The sequence below is a fragment of the Gallus gallus genome, chromosome 1 (genome assembly GCF_016699485.2).
Source record: "Gallus gallus isolate bGalGal1 chromosome 1, bGalGal1.mat.broiler.GRCg7b, whole genome shotgun sequence".
In the NCBI taxonomy this organism is placed as follows: domain Eukaryota; kingdom Metazoa; phylum Chordata; class Aves; order Galliformes; family Phasianidae; genus Gallus; species Gallus gallus.
The window spans coordinates 182,220,414-182,248,221 of record NC_052532.1 but is presented as its reverse complement, the minus strand read 5'-3'; the positions used below and the strand labels follow the sequence as shown (position 1 = coordinate 182,248,221).

The 27,808-nt window shown below is 39.2% G+C and overlaps 1 protein-coding gene and 1 long non-coding RNA gene across 6 annotated transcripts; one reads left to right on the top strand and one right to left on the bottom strand.

Moving 5' to 3' along the window:
* The first annotated feature begins 445 nt into the window (after window positions 1-445).
* On the top strand, window positions 446-13,439 carry LOC121109136. 3 transcript variants are annotated; one of them, XR_005861252.1, is made up of 3 exons: window positions 519-748; window positions 6,138-6,286; window positions 10,438-13,439. It is a non-coding gene; the product is annotated as an uncharacterized LOC121109136 (long non-coding RNA). The 3 variants fall into 3 exon arrangements; XR_005861254.1 differs by having other exon boundaries at window positions 520-744; XR_005861255.1 differs by lacking the exons at window positions 6,138-6,286; window positions 10,438-13,439 and adding an exon at window positions 1,577-2,657 and having other exon boundaries at window positions 446-744.
* A 1,322-nt stretch (window positions 13,440-14,761) lies between these two features.
* Window positions 14,762-27,753, bottom strand: DCUN1D5 (defective in cullin neddylation 1 domain containing 5). 3 transcript variants are annotated; one of them, XM_417174.8, is made up of 8 exons: window positions 27,363-27,753; window positions 24,425-24,516; window positions 22,292-22,362; window positions 22,009-22,100; window positions 16,964-17,072; window positions 16,767-16,871; window positions 15,853-15,955; window positions 14,762-15,087 (listed from the first exon to the last, which is right to left on the bottom strand). In XM_417174.8, the coding sequence occupies exons 1-8, from the start codon at window positions 27,443-27,445 to the stop codon at window positions 15,032-15,034; spliced, it is 711 nt and encodes a 236-aa protein (XP_417174.1). In that variant the 5' UTR covers window positions 27,446-27,753; the 3' UTR covers window positions 14,762-15,031. The 3 variants fall into 3 exon arrangements, with proteins under 3 accessions (XP_417174.1, XP_046755488.1, XP_025002642.1); XM_046899532.1 differs by lacking the exon at window positions 27,363-27,753 and adding an exon at window positions 24,721-27,306; XM_025146874.3 differs by lacking the exons at window positions 22,009-22,100; window positions 27,363-27,753 and adding an exon at window positions 24,721-27,306.
* Window positions 27,754-27,808: the final 55 nt, after the last annotated feature.

The following is a 27,808-nucleotide window of genomic DNA, read 5'->3' as shown; positions in this document are numbered from 1 at the left end:
TGTACTGGATATGGGTCCCTTCCCACTTGGGATACTCTATGATTCTGTGATTACCCATAAGCTTGAGTAGCTGTTAAAAGCCATAAAGCTGGCTGATCTAGTGATAGCTATCATAACCAGATGCTTTGATATGTTTTTTAATTGCATTTGTCTGGGTCACATTTCAAAATGAGACTTTCTCCAGCAGTTCACCTAAGTGTTGTAGCAATGCTTATCCAACAGATAAACATTATTTAAAGGTCTGGTTTTATTCATTTTGTTCTTGTGCTGAAATAAATATCCCAAGACTTATTAACATAAATAGGTAGACTTGCTGCCTTGCTGTGCCTATGCTTGCTATGCTTATTTCCTGTGTTTACCGGAATTATAAGGAAAAAAAACCTAGTGGCTTGCTAAGAAATAAGGATAGTTGGGCTCACTGACGCCATCTCCAGGCACTGAAAGAGTTCAGCTTGGGCTGAATTCCGTGGTAGTGGAATTTGGGCTGCTCTCTAGGCTCGAGTTTGAACTCTGAAGTCAAGGAGACCCCTAGTGGTAACAGCTGTGTTCGAATGTCAGTTAACGGAGCAGTTTGCCAGTCGGAGCTCCTTGCCCACGTCTGGGCTTCACTGTGGGGAAGAATAAGGCTGATTTGTGTCTTTCGTAGGGCAGGAATTTCCCACCGTTATAGAAATGGAAAAATGAATTTCTTGAAAGTGTTCACAGGACTTCAAAAATCTGACATCAGATACTGCTCTTGGAGAAGTAGGTAAAGTAGTAATTACTGTTACCAAAACCATTAAGTTAATATTTAGCAAAGTTTTCCCAGTGTCATAGACAAGGTATGGCTATTTCTATGGTTAAACAAGATGCTGAAGGTGTACAAACTTACCAACGTAATCGGTAATCTTTGGGTTCAGTGGAAGAGTTTCGTATAGATTAAGCCTTTCTTGATTCAAATAGGGATTTAAAACAGATGAAAGCAGCCAGGAGATAATTTTAGGCACGCAGAATTGGAAGGAGGCACGGGCACTTTGGTAGAAAGAATACGTCAAAGTAGATCATGATAGAGCAAGGTGTAGTGGCATGTCTCAGCTTTTTACTTTCAAACAAAATGGCCAGAATGATATATAATGGTTCTCTCTATATATTAGTTCTGTATTTGTTTATGTTTGCAACTATATTTGTTAATACTACTCTTCAAACAATAAAATTATTTAAAATATTTCAATGAAATTATATGAAATATTTAGAAGATTTAAAGGATAATGCTGAATAACATTCACAGCGTTGTTACTGATAGTAATTATGCAAGTGTAGCTGGGTTTTCTTAAAACAATACTCTTATAGACAAGCTGTACACAGAAATTGTCCTTTCCTGAGTGGAAAAAGTTTGCAGCTGCCACAAGAATAATAAAAGCAGGCAGCACCCAAGCAAGGAAGAAGCGCAGTACTTAACTGTAGTCATAGATACAGGGAGGAGCCAACGTTGTTTTAGTTTGAATTGGGTGGCACACATGATGTTACATTGTGACTTCTGAATCAAAGCTTAAATTCCTAACAAGCAATCAGAAACCATGTTTTTTTTTTCTTACAGGCGATGTGTATTTTACAAAGAACACAGAGTAGAAAATGAATAGAGCATATTTTTAAACGATACATCTGGCAGCATTTGCTATAGATGTCTCTGTTCACAGTCTTGAAGTTATTTCTCAGGACCCACAGCCTTCTGACTTTTCTGGGCTTGCTTAGGAAACCGTTGCACTACAAACATTTAAACAATACCTGTCATTACATAAGGCTTAGATGAAAAAAGGCCTCTGTTAGACAACAGTGAGAAGGAATCTTCCCAGTCAAGGCTGAGAAATGGATAAGCTGTCAGCAGACTTCTGCAAAGGAGTTATGAATTTCAAAAGGAACAGCACTTTTAACTTAAGATATAACAAACAAATTATAACTCCTATGACCTTCCTGATATCAAGTCTACTTCAGATGTGGCTACGAAGCTGGCTTCCACAAGAACAAAAGGAAGAAATTGCTACAGAACACTCCAAAGACCTCAAGAACAAAACCTACACGGTCTCTCCTCTCCCTATAGCTGACACAATAACTCCAACCAAACTGTCCGTGCAGAGATGCTGACCTACCTGACTGCAACCCACGGCCCATGTACAACAGTTCCTTTAACAACGAGAAAAACCCACAATCCAAACAGAAAAAGACTTTCTAATAACAGCGTTCCTTTGAAAAAAGAAATCTGCATGAGATAAAGGAACTACGGTTATTTTAGAAGACAAATTATTCATAGTTTTTATGTACTGGGGAGCCTCGCAAGTGAAATGTTCCGTACATTTCTCAGCTGACACTGAGAGAAGCAATGAATGTGAAATCGGGATTTTCTCGAAATGAGCTCTTTTCATAGAAATCAGATGGAGCTAGAAGAACACTTAACACTTTGTCCTACATAGACAGCAAGTAAAATTCACAGTTAAGTAACATACATACTGCAGCAAAGAGTTATTGAGACACATAGCCCAGCTCAAAATAGGGCAGTCTCAGTAGCAAAAGTGGGCTAACTGCAGAGGTGCGATTCTTCAGGAGCAGCAATTTCTCCTGCTTTTGGCCTACTCCATTTTTCTACAAATTGTAGACAAAATAAATAAAATTTCTTAAAAGTCTTCCTATGTCTGCATCTTCCCTAAAAGTAGGAACAAAGTACAAGGGACAAAAAATGGAAAAAATGGAAATGTTTGATCACACTCTTTTTACTGTTCTTAAAAGCATCATGTCCTTCTTCCTGATGGCTTAGGTTCACAATTTATTCTCCTGCCTTTTACAATTCCTCTATTCTATTAATTCCATCTTTATTACAGTTTCTGATTTTTTACAGGACTTGGACACATATTTTGTGAGCAGCATTGATTTGAGGTGGGCTGGGACAGATCTCCAGGGAAATTTCAACTGCTGAAGAAGGCAGTTGTAGTAACACTTCCTTCTGTATCCTGCATAGCTGATCCTGTATCTTCTGCTTAGTTTTGGAAGCAGAATAGTTATGATGCCACCTTTCACAGGAAATCAGTGTCCTACCTGCTGTAGCTTCCGATAGTCTGATTAACTCATTTAATGTCTCTGACTCACCATCAACCTCTTTATTCAGCTGGTAGACTACACTGATAGTGATCAGTTCTTCTGTTGAACTGGACTTGTTATTAGTCAGAGTTTAAAGTGATTTTAAGAGAATTTGGAGAGCTGATTTACATGGTGCCTATATTTCCTTGGCCCTCAAATGAAACCCATGTCCCACTAAATTGAAATATTTCAGTTTATAATGTTTATCAGAGCTTTCCTAAAAGACGTGTAAGCTTTCTAGGCTGCTGGACAGAAGGAAAAAAGTTCTCTGTTCATAACTGTCTTTGTCTGTGGCTCAGATAATTAGCTTTAATTGGCGCAGGCTGCCCAGGGAGGCAGTGGAGTCGCTGTGCCTGGAGGATTTCGAGACAAGTGGAGATATGGCACTGAGGTAGACATGATTTAGTGGGCATGGTGGTGATGAGTTGATGGTTGGACTTGATGTTCTTAGAGGCCTTTTCCATCCTTAATTATTCTATGATCCTATACCTCTCCTATTTTGTCCAAATGCAAAATAGATGCCAGGTCTCTGAATTGCCATAGAGTTTAGGCACAACCTAGGCATCTGCTTGCTCAGAACTGCCAAATGGATCAGCTTAGGGAGAGATATTTGGGCACCTTGGGAACTATCAGAAGGCCAGGCCCATTAGAGCTATAGATGTTGCACCTGTGTATCCCAAGTCTTGGGGCTCTAGATGCTTGCTTCTAATCTTGCTCCAGACGGTAATGTCAGCTGAGAGCTGTGTTCCTGGGACCTCCTCAACATACTTTGTACAAAACTGACTATGGAAAGGAAGAACTTGATTTAATAAATACACAGAGAGTTTCAAGGTCAAATTCAGGAACCAAAAGATAAACTAGATTGCTTTTGTACTGCCTCATCATTCTGAGGATCTGCCTCCATCCATTGCCTCCAGTTCCGTAAGAGTCCGTAATAATTTTTACCCCCCAAAATTAAAAATTTTACTGCCCACATATCTACTCTTTCCCAATAATAACCTCACTCTTTGCAGAAGCTTTTTCAGTCTCTATGTTTTCCTAGGTTAGCTGCAGACTTGGCTGTTCTTTGTGCATGTGTTCTCCTAACAGATTTTGAAGTAGACTTTTAGAATATTGCCCCACGTGTAATCCTGTATCATCATTTTAAGTATTCCTCCTTGTTTACAACAGCCTAAAGACAGCATAACCAGATCTCTTATGAAAATGCCATTTAAGTTTTAGCACTGCAGAGCAGTCTCTAACTTTGTCTTGTTGGATTTTGTAGCAGGACTATGTTAGCCATCACCTATTTTCTAGGAAGTTTTTTGCAAAGAGACAGTCCTAAGGGCTCTTGTCCCATAAAGAGATTATGTGGATCAGGATTTAGATGTGAATCTGATTGTTAAGGAAATTAACCTTAGTTTAAAAATGGAGACAGACAAATTCTGATGCTGCACTGCACCAAGTGCATGATGTGTGTTAAATGCACATTTAGTCAGCAGATGAGTATTCACTGCAACTTCTCTGGTTAGAATTACCTAGAAGTCATTTCGCTAAGTTGCACTGTTTAAAAGTTCCAAATTCTTCCTCATGGTTAAAACTGAAAAGAACCTGCTATATTTTAGTATTCCAAAGCATAGCACATTTTTCTGGGAAGTAAAAAATAGGAGAGAGTAGGGAGATGATGAGTTCTAAGTCACAACAGTGGGTTGCACTCATCTCAGAAATAATAAAGCCTGTTGTAGAAGGCAGGACCTACTTAGGCTCCCTTTTAATACACTGAGGAAAAAGAAAACAGCAACTTTCTTTGCATGAGTGCTGCACTTTTAAAAAGAAGGAAAATCATTATTTCAGATCAAAAATTTCCATGCTTCAACATCTCTCATTTCATTCTTTGAAAGTAATTTTGAAATGATTGCCAAAGTCAAATTAATGCCACGGGCGGAAGCCTGAAATACTCTAAAACTTTTATAATCATGTGGAGTATTAATGAAAAAAAAAAGTGGGATTTTTTTTTTTTTTTTTTTTTTTTTTTTTTTTTACTTGCTTTAGCTAGAAACCAATTGCTTCAGTATTCCTCCAGCTACTAATTAATACCGCCTCTGGTCTCAGACTCCTGCATGAACTAACTTAACTTGAATTGTGTCAATCAGATTTTCATGGTTAGATTTAATCCTGCTGCTAAATGTAGTGGCTTCTCATCTGTTCTTGTCTTCTCAAGGCATTTTTCTTGGATTCCTTATGCAGGGAGGAATTGGGAAGGACCAGGTGCCATGCTAATGGAACAGAAACATTCATTTCTAAATTGGATTACAGAATTAAAACATTTTGAAAGATGATCGATCCACGGATGTCTTTTACTAGGAGGGAAATATGGTTTTAATATTAACTGTGAGCAGTCTGACCCAGTGGACGATGTCCCTTCCCACAGCTGGTGCGTTGGGTTTGATGATCTCTAAGGTCCCTTCCTGCCCAAACCATTCTAACTAAAAGATCAGCTTCTTCAAGATGTTTATAATACTCCACAAAGCTGTGTACTGAAATACAGTAGCTCTAGTTCATCACATATTGTTTTTGAAGTTTAGCTTCAAATTATGTGATTTTCCCACTAAGTTATTCATAAAAATGATAAAGAAGTAAAACTTCCCGCCCATAGTCTTTCTTTCAGCATTCTGAAATTTCCTTCAGGATTTTTTCCATTCTAGAGATGTTATACGCCAGAGAGATACGCAACTGTGGGGCTGTGAGGGTTGGGTGGAGAACAGGATAGGGAAGGAAAAGACAGAGGATTTCTTGTTGTCTGCACATAAAGTTGTGTTTGTAAAAAGAACTGGCTTTGATTTTTGGTCTTTGCTTTTTGCATTATTGCTAATACACTCTGATTTAGCTACAGACAGCAAGTGTTGACAATGTTGGCTTACATGCAGTAAGTACATATACATATTTGACAGTGTGTTTTGAAATTTAAAGGCCCCCTTGGCTTGTTGAAAAGGTAAATCAATAAAGACAAATTTCTAATGAAGTAATACTTCTCCATTCTGTTCCCTTAGGTACATTTACATGGAATGGTGATGAAAGCTATAGAATTAGTAGATATACATACGTGGAACCAACTTCACCTGTGCAGCTGGATCAAAGTCCATTCATTTCTCCTTCCTGCAAGCATAAAGCCAACAAATGCTTTGGCAGGTTTGTAAAGGTCAGTAAAGCAGGTGAGAGTCACAAATCCTGATACACCAGTGACTTGCCCTGTGACTTCTGGCATAGCAGTCTGTTAAATGGAAAATAATTCTGTATGTACATTGCTGTTAACAGTGAAGTTTCACTCACTGCTCGTATTAAAGAGCTTTCAGATCAGTACACAACAGCCGTTCATTCTGTAAGTGCTCATCAAAATCCAAAATACGGTAATTTTAGCAGAAAGCTGCTTTATATTCTCCTGTGCATATAAGGTAGTAGCTTATAGAAACAGGAAATACGCATTTAGCTGATGGAACACAATTCATCTCATTGTGTGTAGTAGCTGTATAGTGCTTTTTTTTATATATACTTGGCTGTATTTAGTGAATTTGTTTAGTGTCAGGCTTTCAACCAGCATTTCTTCTGGTATTTGATGTGTTCACTGTTTGTATTAAGTTTCAAAAGTCATCTACTTAATAACTTTGCAGTGAGAACAGAACAGAGAGATAAAGATATCTATGTTTTCACAGTAACTAATTGGTAAATCCTTTTGAAGTGGAAGCTATTAAGGCATCTCTGGGCTGCCTGTGATTGGAACAAACTCAAATTACCTTCCAGAAAAGGGCTCAGAGATCTTCAGCTGTTTGGATTTGGTGGGCTGCATCTCTGCATACCACACATCCTGTGCTAGTTGCTGGAAGCACAGTGCTGTTGCTCAGCCTGCACTTAGCTCTCCACTGCTGCCCTGCTCGCACAGTGCTACCATCAGTGCTGGCAGTACATTAACAATGGAAATGCAGGACAAAATGTCTGTGAATTCGTATGTCCATTTATATACTGCTGCTCTAAATTATTAGTTATTATCAATTGTTCACCCCCTGTGCATTGGTGGGATGTGAAGCATTGACTCACTGACTTCATAGAACCCTCTCATTCACCTCCTGTCCATCTCCTGTCCATTCTGATGAGCAATACTAAATTGAATATACTGTTGTATGAAAGCCTTCTAAAATCAGATTAGCAATGTTCAATAAAGCAACCACGTAAGCTGCCTTCTGACAACAGAAGTTCTGGACATAAAACACAATCCTTCTCTTCTCCAACAACTCAGTTTTACTGACAGCACATGACTATGGAAAACTGTGATGAATCTCTTGTTTACGAGATGTGCAATGTTTCGCATGGGAATATTTCCCATATTTCCCCACTTGAAAACCTGTAGAGCTAACTCTGCAAAAACAAAGTAACTTGTGCCTTGATGGGCTGCAAAAATGCAAAGTTTGACCAATAAATTTGTAGCACTTGACTGGAATCATTGGTAGGCTTGAGCCATGCTAATATCAAAAAAAGCTTTGAGAAGAAAAGAATTCTAAAAATCTATAAACAAAGTGATACATTTGAATGGGATGATTTTCTGTCTTGAATTGATAAAGCTAATACTGTAAAATAAGTCCTTGGCTTAATGCTTATATTTTTAAGGAGTATTGAGCAATTATAGAAGAAAAAAGCTAATATTATGTCCTTATATGGAAAAAAAAGTATAATGATTTCAGGAACACTCTAGTTAGAAGACAAGCACCATGCAAAGTATGAGCACAGCATTTATTTGTAAGACAGTGATGTCCTTACATAAAACCACATCTTTAACAGCACAGTATCTAGTGCAACGAAACTAAAGCCTTATTTTCTGGTATGCTAGCTGTCCGCCAGACTATCAAATTAATAGGAACATGATCATCTTTTATGAAACAAGGATCAGGAACATGTTCCCTAACCAAGGAGATACTTTAGAAAATTACAATGAATATCAAGAAATGAAGTAGTAAGTGAAAATATATTTTGAAGCTTAAGCACTGTTTACTAACAGCGAGTGATCCTTCAGATTCCTTCCTGTGGTTTTAGATATCAGTGGTTCATTGGGCTATGCATTATGCTCACTACATGGCAAAAGTACATGAAGAAGCTCTACAAACTGTCATCCTGCATCTTTAAAGCTATGAGCATTCCATTTAAAATTGTACATCCTAATTAACTTCAGTATATAGTATACTCATTTGTAAAGCACAGGCACAACAATCCCCTTATGAAATTTAATATGTGGCCCAAAATTACAGTTCCATAAACAATCTAAACCAGAAGAACTGGCTAAGGGTAGGTCTTGGCACATACAGCATGCTGGCTGTTCACTCACGTGTCAGTAACAGTTACAACAAACGCTTTCAGGTTTGGCACCTCCCATTCTATGAGGACACTTTTCCGCAGCAGAGAATCCATTCCTTACGTCAGTAATCAGCATCACAGGGTGAAAGTGGATCTTGAATAAGCCTATTGAAGATTTAGGAAGCAGGAAGCATTTCACTTTTAAAATTTTAAGTTAGCTCTGAGGACAGCCCCATTCAGATGGGAGGAAACCACCACTATGGCAGACTGGTGATTTGCAAAGGTCAGAAAGTTGACTGGCCCCATCCAGCAGCCCCCAGAAGTACATATGGAAAAGTATGAGAAGGACTGAACCTTCCTAGTTCTTTCACCAGGTTGAAGATTGGATGGAACACCTTTTTCCTTATATAAAAATAATACGTGTGTAGACAGGCTAAAACTGCAGCAGGAACAAGGCATCAACACAGGTGAAACAAGTAGAAATGGAAATGATTAGAAATAGAATTTGATCAAATTCTATTTTCAAATATCGCCTATTCTTACGTGTCAGGAAGATCCACTTTTTACATCAAAAATCAGTGCTATGACTCAGGCCCAGCACACAGCACTCCAGCACCAGTGTGTTTTGTATTACTACTACATTCCTTATACAAAAGCAACATGTGTGTGAGGAAACAAGCTGTGCTTTCTGCTTCGTAAATCTACAAAAGTAGAACCAGTACCTCAAATCACTGTGCAACTCAGAATTACTCAGAAGCAAGTGCCAGATCCACCGAGGACCTACTCCTTGCATAATTAGTGTTACTCTTTCTATTGCGACTGTAATCTGCAATTTCCTTAAGCGACTACATTCCTCATAGATTAATAATAACTTATTTCAGATGTGTTCTGAATTGTTCAGGTGCCTTGGCCAACAATTTTACACATCCACACTGAAGTATTTTGACCAAATAGATGAGGACACAATATAGCTGTTAATCGTATTTGTTTTAAAACTAATTACCTAGGGGCATTTCATCATAGGATACTTCATCATTTGTACATTGATTTGGAGATAAGTTTGAATGTAAAAAATAATTCCACAATTAGTCCATAATAGCTGGGCCACAAATCATAACTACCATTTTATTTTACTGCAATAGGTTCAGTAAACCTTTATGAAACATTCTAATGTTTAGAAAGAAAATGAAAATGAATAACCTTATTACTAGACCAGAAATAACTTGAACTAGTTGGAATACTATATTGAATATAATATATTAATTCATTATCGTAAGATGCACAATGAAAACAAAACTCATCTGAAAACCACACATGAAGAATGAAGTTCTATGCTATAATAGAATTTAAATAAGCCAAAAGCACATTTAATTGATTTTATTATCAGCATTGATTTACTATGAAGCTGATAAAAATGGATAGGTCAGTAAGAATCCTGAAATGCACAGCAATTTCTTCTTAAGTTGACAAAATGAAGGAAGAAGTTTAAAATGAAAAATAGTTGTTTAAACCATCTTTATTCAAGTTGTAGTTTCTAGAAGAACAGGACACAATCACAGTACCTTAATAAACTATAAAACAGTAAGGTTATGCAACAGAAACATTATTGGAACCACCGCGGGTCAAGAAATAGTAGCCAGATCCTTGAGAGTATGTTCTGTCCTATGTAATGACTATAAAAGATTCATTAATGTACATCTTCTGCTGTTGTCACAATGGTGAGTTACTACTGAAGAGCAACTTCTTTCAGGAGAAGAAAAAACAGACACTCTAACATGTAGGGAATGCCATACTCTGATTAATTAGGACAACAGCAGGAGCAAGATTAAAGTTTGCTCACTGGATGAAGTGATACACAAATCTGAGAAACTAACATAATTTTGGTGAAAAGCCTGGCAGAGGTTAAACAAAATAAAATAAAATAAAGGTAAAACTAGCTAGCATCATCTTAAAGCATATATCCTGTCTTTAACATGCTTATCTAACTGAGAATTGTCCTTTCTCACACAGAAGAAAAGCAGAATGCATGATACAGAAGGGTAAAGAGAGAAGCAATGGAAGTGTAGCTACAGATGAAATACCTGGATTGCGTGCACGTAAACATCCCTCTCAGGAGGGACTTCAATGCCAAAAGTGGATGGAAGTGCATCTGTAGAAACAACAAACTTCTTTGCTGAGGTTAGAGACACACAGATGATCCTCAAGGAAGGAAAGGTGCCCTAAGGCAGAATTGGCATGGGAACAAAATGAGAAAGCACCAAGTAATGGAGCAAGTGGTATGTGCAAAGAAATAGTGGCAATAACTCAAACACACACATGGCAGCACACTGGCTTTCATCCTTTTGTAATGTGCTCTAAAAATCCCTATGGAAGAACATTCTAAGAAACAGCCAGAGAAATCACAGAACAGTTGAGGATGGAAGGCATCTCTGTGTCCCTCAGGCCCAAGCCCTGCTCCAGCAGGAACACCCAGAGCAGGGTGCCCAGGGCCACATCCAGGCAGCTTTGGAAGATCCCTAAGGAGGAAATCCCACAGCTTCTAGGCAGCCTGTGCCAGTGCTCCTGGTGGTCAGAGGGAACCTCCTGTGCGCCACTTTGTGTCCAGTGTCTCTTGTCTTGGTAGCGGGAACAAAACATAAATAGCCTAAAAACAAATACATGAGGGGGGAGGAAGAAAAAGCTTGAATCTCTCTCCATTCATATGCTTTGCAACAGGTTGTTGGAACAAGGCTGACTGAAAGCATAATTCAGGACAGTTAACTACCAGGTTTGCTGCCTTACATCAACACCCACCAACACGACTGTGATCAGAGATGACGTTTGCCATAGCTCTCAGTTAAGACCAGGTTCTACTACTGGCAGGAGCACAGAGTACTAAAGAAATCATTGAGGCTTAGGCTAGAAATTAGATTGACCCATTTTGCTGAAAGTAAATCCTTCAGTGATTAATAGCAGTTATACATTCACAAAAAACAAACAAACAAATCTAAAAAAAGGCAGCATGACAAAAAAGATTTGTTCTGCCCTATTACATAACACTTTTATTCATCATACTCAACAAAGCTAAACCTGTACAAGTTTGTACACATTGCATTGAAAGAACTGTTCACCAGCTATAAGAAAAAATGAACAAAACATCAGAAACATTAAACTTATGGTCCCTTTTGATTTTCTCTTTTCTCCTTTTTTGGGGGGTCAGTATCAATATATGAGTTTAAAGCTTTCCAAAGATAGGAAAAAACACCTGGACAGCCAAAATATAGACTATAGTGCCTCCTTTAGGGGAGGGGAAGGAAAATCTGTGATCGGTACCAAATTTGTATCTAAATGCAAAATTCAAGTTCCACTATATAGAAATGTGAAATTACAGCCATTAGTAAAGAATTATACGGTTAAACAGTAAAGATAAATGGGATCAAAAGTACATATACAGTTAAAGGACATAGGTAAACATACATGACTGTTTAATTCAAAATCACATTTTTACATAGAAGAAATATTACATTCCAATCTACCGGTATGGCTTTCTCCATGAACAGGTGGGTGTTTCCAGATTACAAACCCAAAACGTGGTTGCTTAACAACTGAGAAAAATGTAGCTCTGAAACAGAGAATTAATGTAAAGAAATTAAGAATGAGACTAAAGCGAGGTTTATAATACCAGGATAGACATCACTGTGATTTAGTTTTGGAAGACATTTCACCTTCGCTTTTATTATTTGTCATAGCTACGGCAGCATATTTCACTTGCGAACTTTCATCGTAAGATATGGCAAAAAGGTGTCACTTCCTTATTTGAGAGACTAAAATGCACCTGAGCAAAGCTAAACTAAACTGTAAAGGCTAATGAAAGCATTCGGCTGGACTCAGTTTTGGCTCGTGGATGTGCACAAAACAGAACATAAAAATAAATAAACAGCTTTTGGCACTTATCCACAGGAAGATGACTTAAAAAAAAGATAGCTAAGAAAAGCGACCAGCTCACAATGAAACTGTACAAGCCATTAGTTCACATTTAAACAATAAATCTGATTGCAGTTTAGAGCACAAAAAACATAACTTAAAATCCTATTTTATTCAAATTTGAAAAACTATATTGATTTTAAGTCGTTTAAATACATTCATTCCCAGTCAAAGTTTTACAGTAACTGATGATTTTCCATCACACACACAACCGAGTTATAAATCCCTGAAATGTGGATTTATGAGAGGAATACTGATAAAACCTTAACAGAGATACAAATGATACATCACATAGCATCTTACACCTTAACTGTAAGTACTTGACCGTCTTGGATGGTAGATGCATCACTCCTGCTGTCAGACACTAACAACACCAGCCTCTAAGACCAACTGGTTTAACTTGAATTCAGAACAGCTTGCCATTACCTAAAAAAGGTGTGGGTTTTTTTTTTCCCCCAACCACACTAGAAAATGTTCAACTCCTACCTGTATTTCAAAACTCCTGGAAAGAGAATTTTCCAGTTATAACTGGGTCTACATATACTAAGCTAGGAGAGTCACTGAAGTGAATTTTAGAAAGTCATTTCAGAATCAGTGCCCTTGCAGAGATTTAATATACAGCAGCGCTTCCCTAGATCTAATTGGTGTATCTTTATCCTGTGCATCTCAGAAATTCAATCAGTGGCTTTTGGGACTCTTGAAGTTACTCTCATTCTGGCACTGAGTTTCTGTATGGAAGGGCGATTTCCAAACGAAAGGCACTCTGTTATGGGAGAAATCAGAATCATCAACAATGCAAACAGACAACCTGACACCTATTTAAGAGAACTGCTGAAGTCTTCACAAGGTCTGAAATTAAGTACTTTCCTTAAAAAAGGTGGAAAAATAACCAGCTATAGTGCACGTGTCTGCATGCATGGATATTAGCCACTGTACAAGCACAGTGACCTGCCAGTATCTCAGCTTTTTCTTCATTCCAAAGCTTTTTTGGCTTGGGCAGAACCATATTTCTGAGGCTCAGCTGCACTATCAGGTGACTTGCAGAAAGGCCCAGGGAACACCGCTGACTGACACTACTGCCCGCAGTCCCAACAGCAAGCAGCTTCAGAGTGGCAAGTAGCAAAGGTGTTCCTTTAATAGAGCGAGAGAATGGGCACACTTCTATTTTGTCCCACTTCCTACTGCTATTTCTTCCTTTCTCTTCACACTTCCCTCCCACTCTTCTCCCATCACTAAATAAAAATAAAATAGAAAGAAAAAAATCCATTGTCTTGGGAATGAAGCTTTCCTAAATGATAGAAAAACTCACATTTGTTAGTCTGAATAAGGGATGTGCAAAACAGAAATAACTTCCCTGAGGCAAAGATCTTCAAGTCATGCCTAGCTTACACTGTCTATTCTTATTTCAAGCTGTTGAAGTATTCGGCACAAAGAGGCCTTGATCACTGGAGTCTCGTGGCATTACCTAAATAATATAATTATATAATAAAGTAGAAGTTACAAATGCTTCATTCTCTCCTTCTATTTTGTTTTCTTATATTTACTCATTAAAATCCTGTTCCTTCTCAAGGATGGCATTCAGATTCCTGGGCAGAAAGGCAGAGTGACAAACTTCTACTTTATTTAAAGGTTGTCACAAAAACTGCCTACACAGGCAATCACAGTAATTACTGTACTCAACACACGAATAACAGGGTAAAAATTAATAGCCTGTTACATACAGGTAAAAAGCAGATGATTTAAGTCTTTCTTACATCATAGAAAAACTTCAAGAGAAAAAAAAAAAGTCATGCTGTGAATGCTTCCAGTCTAAAACATGTAAGAAGCAAAGCTTGAAGCCAAATCTTTCCAGCTTTCCCTTTTAATATATAAATTGCACTTCTTATCCAAAGCAACTTAAAGTCTAAGTTGTAGTAAAAATTTGAAGCTGCAGTACTGTATCAGAGTATCTGTGTTTGACATCTGAAGTACAGGCAACTGGTTTTCAGCTACCCTGCATACATAACCACATGTGTGCTCTACACCTTCCTGCTTAAGAAAGCGTCTGCCATTAAATGCCATGCCACTGGGTGAGTACAGAACAGAACAAAACAGAGTTTAAGGCCTTTATCTCCAGAAGGAGCTGAAAACTGTGGCACAACCCATGACCAATACGTAATATGCAAGTTAACACACCCCCACCCAGGGCTCAAATAATTAGTCACTCTTTCTAACGTTTCTTGCACAAGACAATCATACCGCCAGCAAGCAACAGTGCCAGGTAAGCATTTTTAAGGTCTCAATAAATCATAACAAAGGGCACTTCTGAGAAAGATAACTTTAAAGATTTGGTTTTAGAAATAGACACCACACTCACATTCAAGGGACATTCTTCACTTTTAGGCCTTTGTCACAAATCTGAATCTTTATTGTTCTGAAAGAAATGCTATAAACATAAGACTCAAAACAAGAACTCCAACTTTCAGTCTCAGAAGAGGTGTGGTTCAAATGCCCATATCACATGTAACAAGAAAACTTCCTTAAAAAAGGAAAAAAATTACTGTAAAGTCTTTCATAAAAATGAAAATGCAATCCTTTGTTTTTCTTATTAGTTTGTGTACAGGCGGGCACCAAAACACTTGCATTTTCTTTTGAATTCTTGCTATGACGCTTGACGAACTTTCTGCCATTCAACAAATTCATCCAGAAGTACAGGCCCTGCAAAAGGAAGAAACTCAGTGTTATATCTACCAGTGTCTTTCAAACATTTCTCTTAACATATGGAAGTTACAACTGAGCCTAGGCAACATCCATGTTAACCCTTACAGCCAAAAACTTATGAAGATATGACTACTGTCACCCCAATCCAAGGGTAATTGGATAACACTACACACTGAACTATGAAGAAAGGTGCTCTTAACACACATAACAGGTGTGCTCAACTGAATGGAAAGCATCAAAATAAGAGTATATTCTAAAATGGAGCAAGTAACTCCTTGCTGGAGCTTTCAGAATTACATAATTAGAAATACAGAACAAAATTGGATAACCATTGCAATTCAGTCATAGTAGGCCTGACTATCAGCTAAGTGTAGACTTTAAGCTCATAAATCATTTCTCAAGTACCAGCAGCTAGGCTACCTTATAATTTAACTAGAATTCATCATGTGTAAGTGTAAAATAAGAGTTTGCTGTTTACAGTTTAGCTTGCAAATAATGTTTTCATGTAGTAAGCAGCTTTACTAGATCTCTAACTGCATATAAGTTGACTTAAGTACACTGTCATGCCAGAGACTTGCCTCTAAAATTAGTATCTGCAGTTTGAAAGTGAGTGGCTGTTAGGACACTTTATCTGTGTGTTTCTGGAAAATAATTTGTTCTCCCCTTAAAGTATTGCTTCTGCTATTTAATGTACTCATGTTTCACGCCAAATAAAAACGCTAACAATAATAGCTGAATAAAGAAAATGTTATGATTACTTACATGCACCATCTTCATCATAGTTGCTAAGATCTGCATGGACAGTTCTGCTGAACTCTAACACATTGTACCACTGGTCCTTGTTCATGACTCTATACTTCGATTGCTACGGAAAAGAATTTAATTTCAAAACATTAAAATCCCAATTGATATAATAATGCTGCACATTCTTTCCAGTTTCTCTCATTTATAATCTTCACTCAGTTCCTAAAAAAACAATTCAGTGGGCAACAATAGCTATTTCTCCCTTGGTTTTCCAGTTTTTGCACAGCACATATTCCATAGCTCTAAAATTACAGAAAGTAGTTTCTTGAAAGAAGATCAGAGCAAAACTGGAATCAGTTCACTACTCTGAAGCCTCAGAAACTGTGAAGTTTTTACCTTGCCCTTAAGTGAGGCATGCTTAGCACAAGTGCATTTCCAGAATGAACAGCTACAGGAATATTTTCTCCAAGATGTAAAATAGCATTACTGTAAGGACACGTACTTTCCTCCAACTTATCACTGATTTTATGTCCCAAGCCTAGTATGCAGTGCAGTGAATACATGTCCACACTACTAAATTGCTTGTAGCTGAGAAGAATCTTCCAGTGGCATTCAGAGCTTAAGGTACCTACACATCATATCTACACAAGGCAAAGCTGAAATTAGCACATGTGTAGCTGAAGAGAGACTCTACTAACTTCACTTTTATTGCCTAATTAAGATGGAATTTTGCTGCCTTTAATTAGAGATGGGGAGTGAGGAAAAGTGATCTGTGGTGCATATAAAGAACATTACTGTTTCAGAAGGAGCCTGAGGAAGGGAAAAGGAGAAACGTGCATACATTCTTGACCCAAACAACACAAACCCTGAAATTTTTTCAAGAAACAGCCCAACTAGCATGCTATCATTCTAGAAGTCAAGGAAATGCCTACCTCCAGGTACTGATAAAATACTGAAAACAGTGGCCAAGTTCTTCCAAGCAGAAGCGCTAACATGGATTTTGCAGTATCAATATCAAGACTTCGCTGGTCTTTATCCTAGAGTTAAATAAAGAAAGCACAAGAAGACTGAAGCACAAGCTCACTGAATAACTAAAATTATAACTTCTCTATGATTCCAGTAGCCTTACCCTTGCAAAATCAAAGGCATATCTGTAGATATTCTTAAAGGATGAGATGTCATTCAACTGTGACCGCAAGAAGTCAAATTTACTCTGTAACTTTTCTGTACAGTCACACCTTAAAATAAAGGAGAACAAATGATGTTAGAAGTTCAAAACAAAACATTTGGACCATGAAAAATACCAGGAAATGTAAAAAAAAAATAAAAATAAAAATCACTGCAATGCAATCAGCACATTCACATTAGTAATACTGTGAAAATGACGTGAACACTGGACGCGCTCAGTATTTGCAGCTTATTGAAATGATGATAGCTGAGGTTCTGTACACAAGGTTGCTTTTTTTTTTTTTTTAACTTTTTAAGTATCAGCAATATCAGCTTTCTAAAATCCATCAACTTTACTTCTAAAAAAAAGTTTTTTTTCCTATGCCATACCCATCACTTCCTTATTTGTCAATCATTCTGAAGGTTTGTAGACAACAGTACTCAATATGCACTAAGGTGATAAAGCCCTTACTTACTGCTGGGTTCTGTTCCATATACCTTTGGGAAAAAACCCCAAAACTAAAAAACACTTCTAAGTCTGTACCTGTATGAGCAGCAGGATTCAATAAGCGCTTAGCAAAACTTACTGAGGTGTGGGAGCATTTTATGACTGATAAACACAAGCTGCGATAAACCCACATGATCTGGACTAGTCAGTAGCCATTCAACTGAAAACTCACAAGTTGAGCAAGAATTTACTGGTCTGTTAGTTGGCGTAAAAACCCTTTTTATTACTAACCCCAGGAAGGAAAGTCTGGTGTACTTTACCTAGCAATCACTTCTTTCATAATGAAAAGATGGCTAGCTTCACCAACACTGGCACTGTAGAATGTAATTTACTCATGTAAATCCTTGTGGGAAAGGCTCGCTCTAAAAGAACAGTTGTTACATTATAATCACATCTTATTTTTATAAAATAACAGCTGTGTTGGGTTAAAAAAATCCACCTTATTCTGTACTCTGTTTGACAGAAACAGTACTTCCAGAAACACAGAGAATGTGTGTGTAAATAGTTCCTCTGGTGTACACACATTTGCCTCCTGGCAGCCTGCCTCTCAGAGAACAGATTCCTTAAGGATTTGCACCACAAGCCCTCAGCAAAGGGCATTTCAGGAGTCCTGCAGCACACTGCTAAGATGTTGCACTTTGATGGGGTACTCTCCCTGCAGCTGATATTCCTGTTCCTCAGTTCTGCTAGCTCGTGCTTGCACATATGCAGATCTGCCTCTATCACAACAGTTGCAACGAGAAAAATGTAAGGATTCCAGCTAGCGGAGCCTTTTTGCTCAGTGGAACCTCTTCATTGTTTCCAGTAGCATCTACGTAAAGCAGGACAAAGTCCAAGCTAAGATCAGTGCTGAAGAAACTATTACCTAATTACAATCCGTATTTACATTATAAGAACTTATGATGCTTACATTGCTAACAAAATAAACAAAACTCAACTGAGATTATTTATCATAAAATACATACAAATGACAGCATACCTACGTTTCCTACAAAATGCTTTGTTAAAGGTGCTCAAATGTAAGTGTAAATACGAAGTGAAACTGCTATTATTGTCTACTCTGTTATTGGTAACATCAATCGGTACCGGTACCAGTGCTAACTGACATCTTTGTCAGCAACGTGGACAGTGGATTTGAATGTGCCCTCAGCAAGTCTGCCAATGACACAAAGCTGAGTGGTGCTGTTAACACACTGGTGGAAAGGGACACCGTATAGTGAGACCTGGACAGGCTGGAGAGATATGCTCATGTGAACCTCATGCAGTTCAGCACTACAAAATGCAAGGTTTTGCACCTCGGCTGGGGCAATCCTAAGCTCAAATTCAGGCTGGGCAGAAAATGGACTGAAAGCAGCCCTGATGAGAAAGGTTTTGGGATGCTGGTTGTTGAGAAGCTCAGAAAGAGCTGGCAGTGTGTGTTTTCAGCTCAGAAAACCATATCACAGCTACATTAAAGGAGGTGCAGGCAGCACCTCAAGGGAGGTGGGCCCCCAGCACAAGGACACAGACCTGTTAGAGGAGGTCCAGAGGAAGGCCACGAGAATGCCTAGAGGGCTGGAGCACTTCTCCTATGAAGACAGCCTGAGAGCTGGGGTTCCTGGGGTTATTTAGCCTAGAGAAGTTCTGAGGATACCTTATAGAGGCCTTCCAGAACCTAAAAGTGGCTTGCAAGGAAAGCTTGGGATGAACTCTTTGTCATGGAGTAAAGGGGTAACAGTTTAAAACTTGAAGAGGGGAAATTCTGGTTAGATGTTAGGAAGAAATTCTTTACCCAGAGTGGTGAGGCACTGGCACAACCTGCCCAGAGACATTATAGGTGCCCCATCCCTAGAGATGTTCAAGGCCAGGTTGGATGGGGCCCTGGACAGCCTGATCTAGCAGTGGCAAACTGCCCACAGCAGGGGAGTTGGAACTATGTGGTCTTTAATGTTCCTTCCAATCCAAACCATTCCATGATTCTATCATATATACTGTAACACAAAAGTAATTTCCTTAACAAAATTAGGATGAAAGCAAGCTAAATCTCAAGACCGCTGAGCTACTGTCAACCTATTTAAAACCAAGTAGTTTAATCACATTCAGACACACGCTACTCTGAGGTCTGATACAGGGCCATGTCATTTAAAGCCACTTCCACACCCAGCCGGTGATTCTGTTCGCACTGGTGCACTAAGGAGCTTCCAAACCACTCTTTTATAAACATATCTGTTCTTGTGTTTGCACCATGAACAAGATGACTGAGATCAATGGGAATCAAGTTTTTATTAAAAAAAAAAAAACAGAAGAAGCACCAAGTCTTTTATTAACAGCAAGTGCAGTGACAGCCTTCATATTGCAACTGGATGTTTTACTTTGTGGGTATGTGAAGCTCACAGTTGACAAATACATAAATCTCCTTCTCCACTATTTGTCATATACCTAGACTTCAATGCTCGAGTTATTCAGCCTCCAGAGATTTGAAAGCAAAATGTAAGGAAACAGTCACTTGCTGAGGACTATTCATTTCATCCTAACAAGGCATCTAAAGAGCTGAAATAAACTGCACAGCTGAGGCACTCTACTGACAATGAGAAGAGCTTCAGATGTTCAGATGACTAGTTTAGATACAGGGAACCAGCTTCCATATATGTGTAAATATCAGGGATCACCCTACCAACATGACATACTAGAATCCTCACTTCTGTAACCTAAGTATGATAAACTGCCACTGAATATATGATCCACCTTCAGTTTGACAGTAAATACCATACCACATAGCTATTTTTCTCCTCTTCTCTGTAAGAGGAAATTTCATCAGCATATCACAAAACCACAGATTAAAACAAACAGACCTGCAAATGAAGAATGCTACTTCAAGATTCAGGCATTCAAATGTTGGCATTTAATTGCAGCCAAGAGCTTAGATTTTGATGTCTTCAGCTTTAGGTGCTGCCACTCACAGATCTCTAGCCAACTAACCCATAATTCAGTTGATCAGACACTAGGCTTAAGAACGCCACCTTACGTTCCAATGCATTGACCAGATCTAGAGAAACTGCAGTATGAGCTTAAGAAATCCAGCTGTTGCACATTAACCACACATTCAGGTGTCTTAACCTGAAGCTGAATTACACTCAGTGCTGACAGTGCAATTACATGACATGGTTTTCCATGCATTTTGAAATAAAGACTCTGTAGTATAGATCAGACTTAGAATACATGCTGGGCTTTCAATACTTGCAATATAATTTCTCTATGCAAAACTGTAATAATGCTGTGCAAAACTACAGTGATACTGCTGGCCTAATAGTGTAAATCCTTCTCTTTCAAAATTTCTGTCAAACCTTTAATAAGAACCTAGAGTCTCCTGACCCCTGCAGTGTCCGTTATTATGACCGCCCCCCATTCCCAGTAAGCACAAAGAACACAAGTCTTTATGCTTTTTTAAGTCATTGAGTCTTCAGATCCTTTGTATGAATGTCACAGGTTGACCAGATGCTTAGTTTACAGCCTGGTGCTAGCACAGACTGCACTGTTTTGCTTCCCCCAAGTAACTGTTTTAGGCTTAGGTAGGTGCTTTGATTATGTCTGTTTACATAGCAACGCACAGAAGTAAAATATATATTTTTTGTCTTAAATGCATTACATCTATACATCTATAGCATGATGAGCTCTATTCTTAAAATGAAGATTTGATTCCTAACTACACTAGATTATAACAGACAGAAATTAAGTCTACAGTATCAGCTCTGAAGAGCTGCCGTACTCCATGCATGTCTGTGCACACTTTCTGCTACACTGGCTGATTTTTGAAGCCTTCTAGTTGGTATAACAATTAAGTTCTTCATAGAATTGACTTATACTCATTTACACAGTATGTCTAAAAATGTATACTGTTTAACTGAATGCAGTATCATAATAAGTCACCCTTGAAAACATTAATGAATTGTAAAGTTCATAAATAACAAAACAACAGCTGAGCCAAGCCTCACCAAAAGGTACCTAGTTACACAATGAACATCTCTTCAGCATCTCACCAAAAAATTATACTCACAGTAGGATTTGGGAAATCTACTTATAAACTGAAAAAGCATCATTCAACCTAAGCAATTAAGAATGGCTGACCTGTATCTAGGACATAACAATAACCAACAGATTATCAAAAACAGTCCTCATCTATAAAGCTTGGATATCAGTAACCAGCTTCCCAGAATACCGGCGCTGAGATAGAAGCAGATCTGAGATCTCCATGAACACGTCTGATAACTGATATTTTAACATGCCATCAAAACCTGACTAAGGTTAGACAAAAATTTTAGTGAAGTCATCAGATTCCCAGTCTGATGAAATACAATAGCTACTTCCAGCTGGTGACTGAAACCAGACCTAAAAACCAAGAGCTTCTGTGTCTTATGGCCGACATACAAGAAATAGTGGGCAAGATTCATTAAGCTACAGGTACAAAAATTTAATAGAATGTTCAAATTTGATACGTAAAAAGCAAACAAAAACCCTCTTACTGTAATGAGGTCATCCCCTTTAACCATTCTTCCTTGGTAAAAAATCCCATGCTTTCAGCCTCTAGCTTCCAGGCTAAAACTAACATAATAATCTGGTGGAAACAAACAAGGGGAAAAAAATGGAGTTAGTATGTAAGAAAAAAATTGATTTCTAGACTTCTATGAAGAAAACTCCGAGCATTCAAACAAGATATGCAACTCTTTGCTTACTGAAATGAAGAGCTGTATATAGAACTAAGTCTAATCCAGTAAAAGTGTGATTAGTATTGTGAAAGAAACCTACATTTTCAGGCTCAACACCAATGTCTTCGCAGAACTTTTCCATTCCTTCAGGCCCCACAACATCATCAGGACCTTCAGAACCAAAAACAAACCAAATTGAAATAGAAGTAACATTCAGTGAAATGTAAATTACATTTGAATTACTGCGTTTCAAGGCAGAATTAGACAATGTTTTATACAAGCTATCTTTAAAAACACTGCATTACTTTATTAATTAGATTTTGTATAAGAGCCATTGTATCAGCTGCAACATGCAGACAGGTATGAAATACTTGTCAGTGACATAACCATATGGACCAAAAGCAAAACACATACAGAATTACTGTGAACTGCCTTCCCAAAAAAGTGTACAAGCTATTTTACTTCACTTCTGCGGGTTTTCAGAAGCATCCACTGAGCTTCACACAGACACAGCTAAACACAGCGAGTATCATCTCTGCCCTATGAATAATGTTCTTCAAATAGTTATTTTACCAGCACAAAACCACCACATCTGTCTGGCTTACCATTACACATACTACTCCTTCAATAGTGTTGACATTATGGGCTTGCACTAACATAGTTATTATAAGAATCGTTATCTGCTTTTAACCCTTTATGAATGAAGCGGTATAATAAATCTGAAAAAATACCAGGCAAAAAGCAAGAAAAGCCTTGACTACAATGAAAATAACTTAACTGAGACCAGAACAGTTAATATCATGCTGTTACCTTTCACTTTTAACACGAAGAATGCCTAAAAAGGCAGCAATAGAATGTATTTAAAGAGCACATACGGACACTCTGCAAGATGTATCGTTTCCCTGAATCCCTCTGGTTTCAGCTATTTCTGCTAAGCCTGTTCCAAAAACTACTACTTCTATGCAACCCAATATGATCAAGGAGCTTGCTGACATGCTATTTTGTACACGTCTGGGATCTTGGTGTTAACACTGTTATAATGAACATGAGCCCATTTAAAAGACAGAGGCTGTGTGCTCCAAAGCAAAATGCCACAGAACATTTTTGGCAAATGTTGCTCCAAACCCCCCCCCCCCCCCAAAAAAAAACCAACCAGGCTGTTCTGTCTTTCTGTATAAATTACAAAGAGATACAAGATATGGCATATTTATGATACCCTACAATGAATTCTTGATTCAACAAGAATAAAATGTATAAGCCTTAAAAGATTAAAGGCATTTGATTTACTTGCACATAAATAGAAAAATCAACAGAACAGAGAGGAAATTTTCCACAGGAAAGACTTCAAACAGTACACCTCAAATCTAATTGAGAAAGCAGATTACTAGAATCAAGAGTAGTTCATTACTCTGGAAACACTGTCAGTAAGGCACTGGTTTTGAATCAAACTCAAACCAATCCCTGGAAGATAAAGCACCAGCTCATTTCATATTGAGAACTAAGCCAATGAAGAGTTTTAGTCATCAATTAGTTATGATGGACTTCAGTTAGTGACTACGTAAGAAAAGAAACTGATCATAGTTTACGGATACAGAATTTCTAATCATATAATTAGTAAATAAACTGCAATAATTGTTTAGTAAGTGCTGCAATATACATTAGACATTTACTCAAGGCAGCTACTCCTTGAGTAGTGAGTTAACTTATTCACAAGAGGGTACTTCTAGCGCTTGTGAACGAGGCATTGGTTATTTATGACATCAAACGTGTTAGGACAGATTCCCAGAAGAACCAGTACAAGCATCTATCAACCTTTTTCTAGGAGAAGAAAACACGGAGCTTAGATCATCAAGAACTGTTATTTCATTATCATTCCAATTTGATTGCAAACAAGATCACCAGAGAAATAAACTATCTGAATGCTCACGGTCCCAACTTCTACTTGTCCTTTTATAATTAGCAGTAGAATCCCTCAGTTCAACACTATATACCATGCAACATCAGTTATTTCATTTTGAAGAATGCCATGGAAAATTACAAAACACAGAGAAAGGAGAGAAAAACAAAAGAGGATAAACCCTGAGAATGTGTTAGTAAAAGCCATATGAATTCAAATGTATATGGACATACTTAAGTCTCCATGAGGACACAAAGCAAAATGCAAATGTGTTGATGTATTGATTTGTTTTAAACAAAGCCATGCCATTTTAAATATGAATACACTGCATATTACCTGCATATTCATGAAACCATGCTAGGCACTTCTTGCTTGAAAAATGTTCATCTCCACTTATTACTTTACCAGAGGCTTGTGACCTGCAATAGCTTATAGAAACAGAAGGACAAGAGTGTTACTTTAATATGAGAAATGGGAAACCAGTTACATTCTGTTTATTTTTACTTCAAATTAAGTCAACTGTTTCATGAAGTCGGTACATGTAAAAAAAACCCTGAATTTAAGAGGCAACTGTCAGTTGTCCTATTTCAACACTCACTGGAACAAGAAATTACCTTGAAATGCAACCTTACCTTAGTCTAATTAATTCCAACTATTACTTTTGCTGAGATGCTGAAATACTGTTACCTGGTAGATATTAAACCAAAAACCCACATGCAGAAGTTGAAAACATCACTGCTCAGTAATTGAAATTCCTGATCTACTTATATAAGACTTTAACGTTGGTCTCTACTAAGCAGCATGATCTTCAATCAAGGGTGCTGAATATGCACAGATCCAATTTAGGTCATCAGGAGCTGCAGAGTTTGACATATTTAAAAGTCAGGCTATTTATATTTAGGCACCCAAATTTGGGAAGAAAACTCGGTCAGACTGTTTATATTAAGCATGTAACTAAATCTCTAAGTTCTATGGCTGCTTGGTGCACATACCAGAATAGTAATACACAATCTATGGAGAGATCCAAACTGCAGCACAGACAGCTCCCACCCCCTACATTACCTTCCTTATGTGGCACAATATCCTGTTCACCTAGGAAGTCAATTTTAATAACTTGTCTTTCTTCGAAAGAATGCACAACATAACTGATTATTTCCAGTAAAAACATGACTACATGAAAACATCTGTATTCAGCAAGGAGTCCTCCTCTCAAACACAGAGTACTTCTAGAACATGCTAAGATTACGTCTAAGAATGAGGTGATAGTAGATGGAGCTGCATAATTTTAAATCCTCTCCTACCAAGGCTGCCATTTTAAAAAGAAAAACATCAAACAGGAAAAGAAAGAATGGTTCAATTCTAAAGATGGTGGACAATTTCAGCTCCTACATATTGCTTTAAGCTTCCCTAGGAGAAAAAGCAGTGCTAAGAAGCCTTATGTTCTGAAAACTACAATTCAAGATATACAACACAAATACCCAAATGCCTTTAATAACACAAGTCACTAGAAAGGAGAGCCATACTACTGCCTGTTGGTTTCAACCACGTTTGTGTATAGCTATTTGTAATTACGTTTCATTAAATAATATTAGCAATATATTGCTACATTTAAACACTCCATTAGAAATGCTACCTTCACCATTTTGTGACCAGCTAATATGAACATTCATTTTTGGTTATCAGTGTTCAAGAACTGAAACTGTAACAGCTGCAGAGAACAGCTATGATGGGCAAGGAAACTGAAAATCTGCCATGCAAACCAGAAGAATTTAGATTGCTTCCCAAAGTAAAGCATCAGAAAACACAAGTGCTCACTGTGAATGCTCTAAGAGGTGGAACCACGAGAAAGAAGCACTCGACAAAGCATGACTCAACCACCCCTTCCAACTCAGGCTGTTCTACGATTCCATGACAGTACTACCAGAAGAACGGTTATTAAGTAGTGGCTATGAATAAATTTAGACTGAAAATAGAAGATCAACAACACCTGCAATAAGCAAGTTATCCACAGTGAATGGTCATAACAAAATAGAAGCCGAGGTGCTTCTGCTCTTAGTTCAAGTTCGGTCAACCTAAGAGGAAGAGTGTATGCCGCAGTTTCTTGCAATAGCCACTCCTGTAGCACTGATTTCATAAGTCTGTTGTAGTCTGATGTCTTCAGGATGTTTACTGTAACCACTACATTACTATTATGCTTGGAAAGTTCTAAGAGATGGAGAAGGCCCGTGGTTTCTTACAGCAAGCCACATGGGATGCTCCTGCTGTTGTGCTAAAGCATTCTAATGGCCAATTTCAGGCACCATGACTTAAGTGGCCTCTTTATGCGTGTCAATCAACAAAACCCTTTTGGATCCAGACAGTGAGACCACATCTGGAATGCTGTACCCAGTTCTGGGCTCCTCAGTTCAAGAAAGACATGGAACTTCTAGAGCAAGTCCAGCAGAAGGCCACAAAGGGGATGATGAGGGGCCTGGAGCATCTCCAGCATGATGAAAGGCTGAGAGACCTGGGGCCATTGAGCCTGGAGGAGACCAATGAGGATCTTATCACCATTTATAAATATCTAAAGTACAATCACTGTTTATAAATATCTAAAGTACAGGGCTCAAGTCAATAGGACTAGGCTCTATCCAGTGACATGCAGCAACAGAACCAGGGACAACAGGCAAAACCCAGAACACAGGAAGTTCCATAAAAACGTGAGGAAGAACTTCTGTACTGTCAGCGTGACAGAAAACTGGGACAGGCTGCCCAGAGAGACTGGGGAGTCTCCTTCTCCAGAGACAGTCAAAACCCACCCAGCTGCTTCCCTGTATGACCTACCGCAGGGAACCTGCTTTAGCAGGGGGGGGGACTAGGTGATCTCCAGAGGTCCCTTCCGATCCCTATCTGTGATCCTTCGGAGTCCTACCTTTATTAATGAAACCGTTCCCAATTCTGCTTTAGGGCATACTGACCATTTCACTACAAAAAACGAGACTGCTCGCCACGGGCCCTTTTAAGTACAGCAAACGGCACGAAATAGGAGCGCAGCCCGCAGCATGCGCGAGCTTAGGGCGAGGCAGCGGACAGGGGCTGGACCCGAACCCCGTACTACAGCGGCAGGCAAAGCCCGCAGGGGACGCGAGCAGCTCCGCAGCGCTCCTCCTGCGGCTCACAGCGGCCGCCGCCACCGCCGGGCACAAAGGGGCGGCCGCTCCCGCCCGCCAGCCCGCGCGAGACCCGCAACCGGCGACAGCCGCCGGAGGCCCGGCCCGCCGGCCGCAGACGCTACCTGCCGAGTTTACACTTCTTGAGGCCGGCCTCGTCCGCCGCCGCCGCCGGCCCCGAGGATTTTCTCTTCTTCTTCACCGGCATCGTTTTGCTCCGGCCGGGGGCCGCCCCGCTGCCGGGGCTCGCCGCCTGGGCCCCCCGAGCTCAGCGCTCCGGCCGCTGCTGTTTAGCGAGAGCGGAGGCGCGAGCGGCCCCGTCTCACCCCGCCGCTGCTGGTCCCCGCCCCGCTGGGCTGGGCCGGGTCGGGCCGGGTCAGGTCGGGCCGGGCCCCGCCGCCTCCGCGCCGGCCCGAGCAGTGAGCTACGCGCCCGGGGCGGGAACGGGGAACCGGGCGGCAGCGGCTGCGGATGGAACGGCGGCGACCCGGACGCAGACGGCGCGGACACGGAAGTGACAGCCCGCGGGGGGCGGGGCTTCCGCGGAGACCGCGCCCACGGGGGAGGGGCG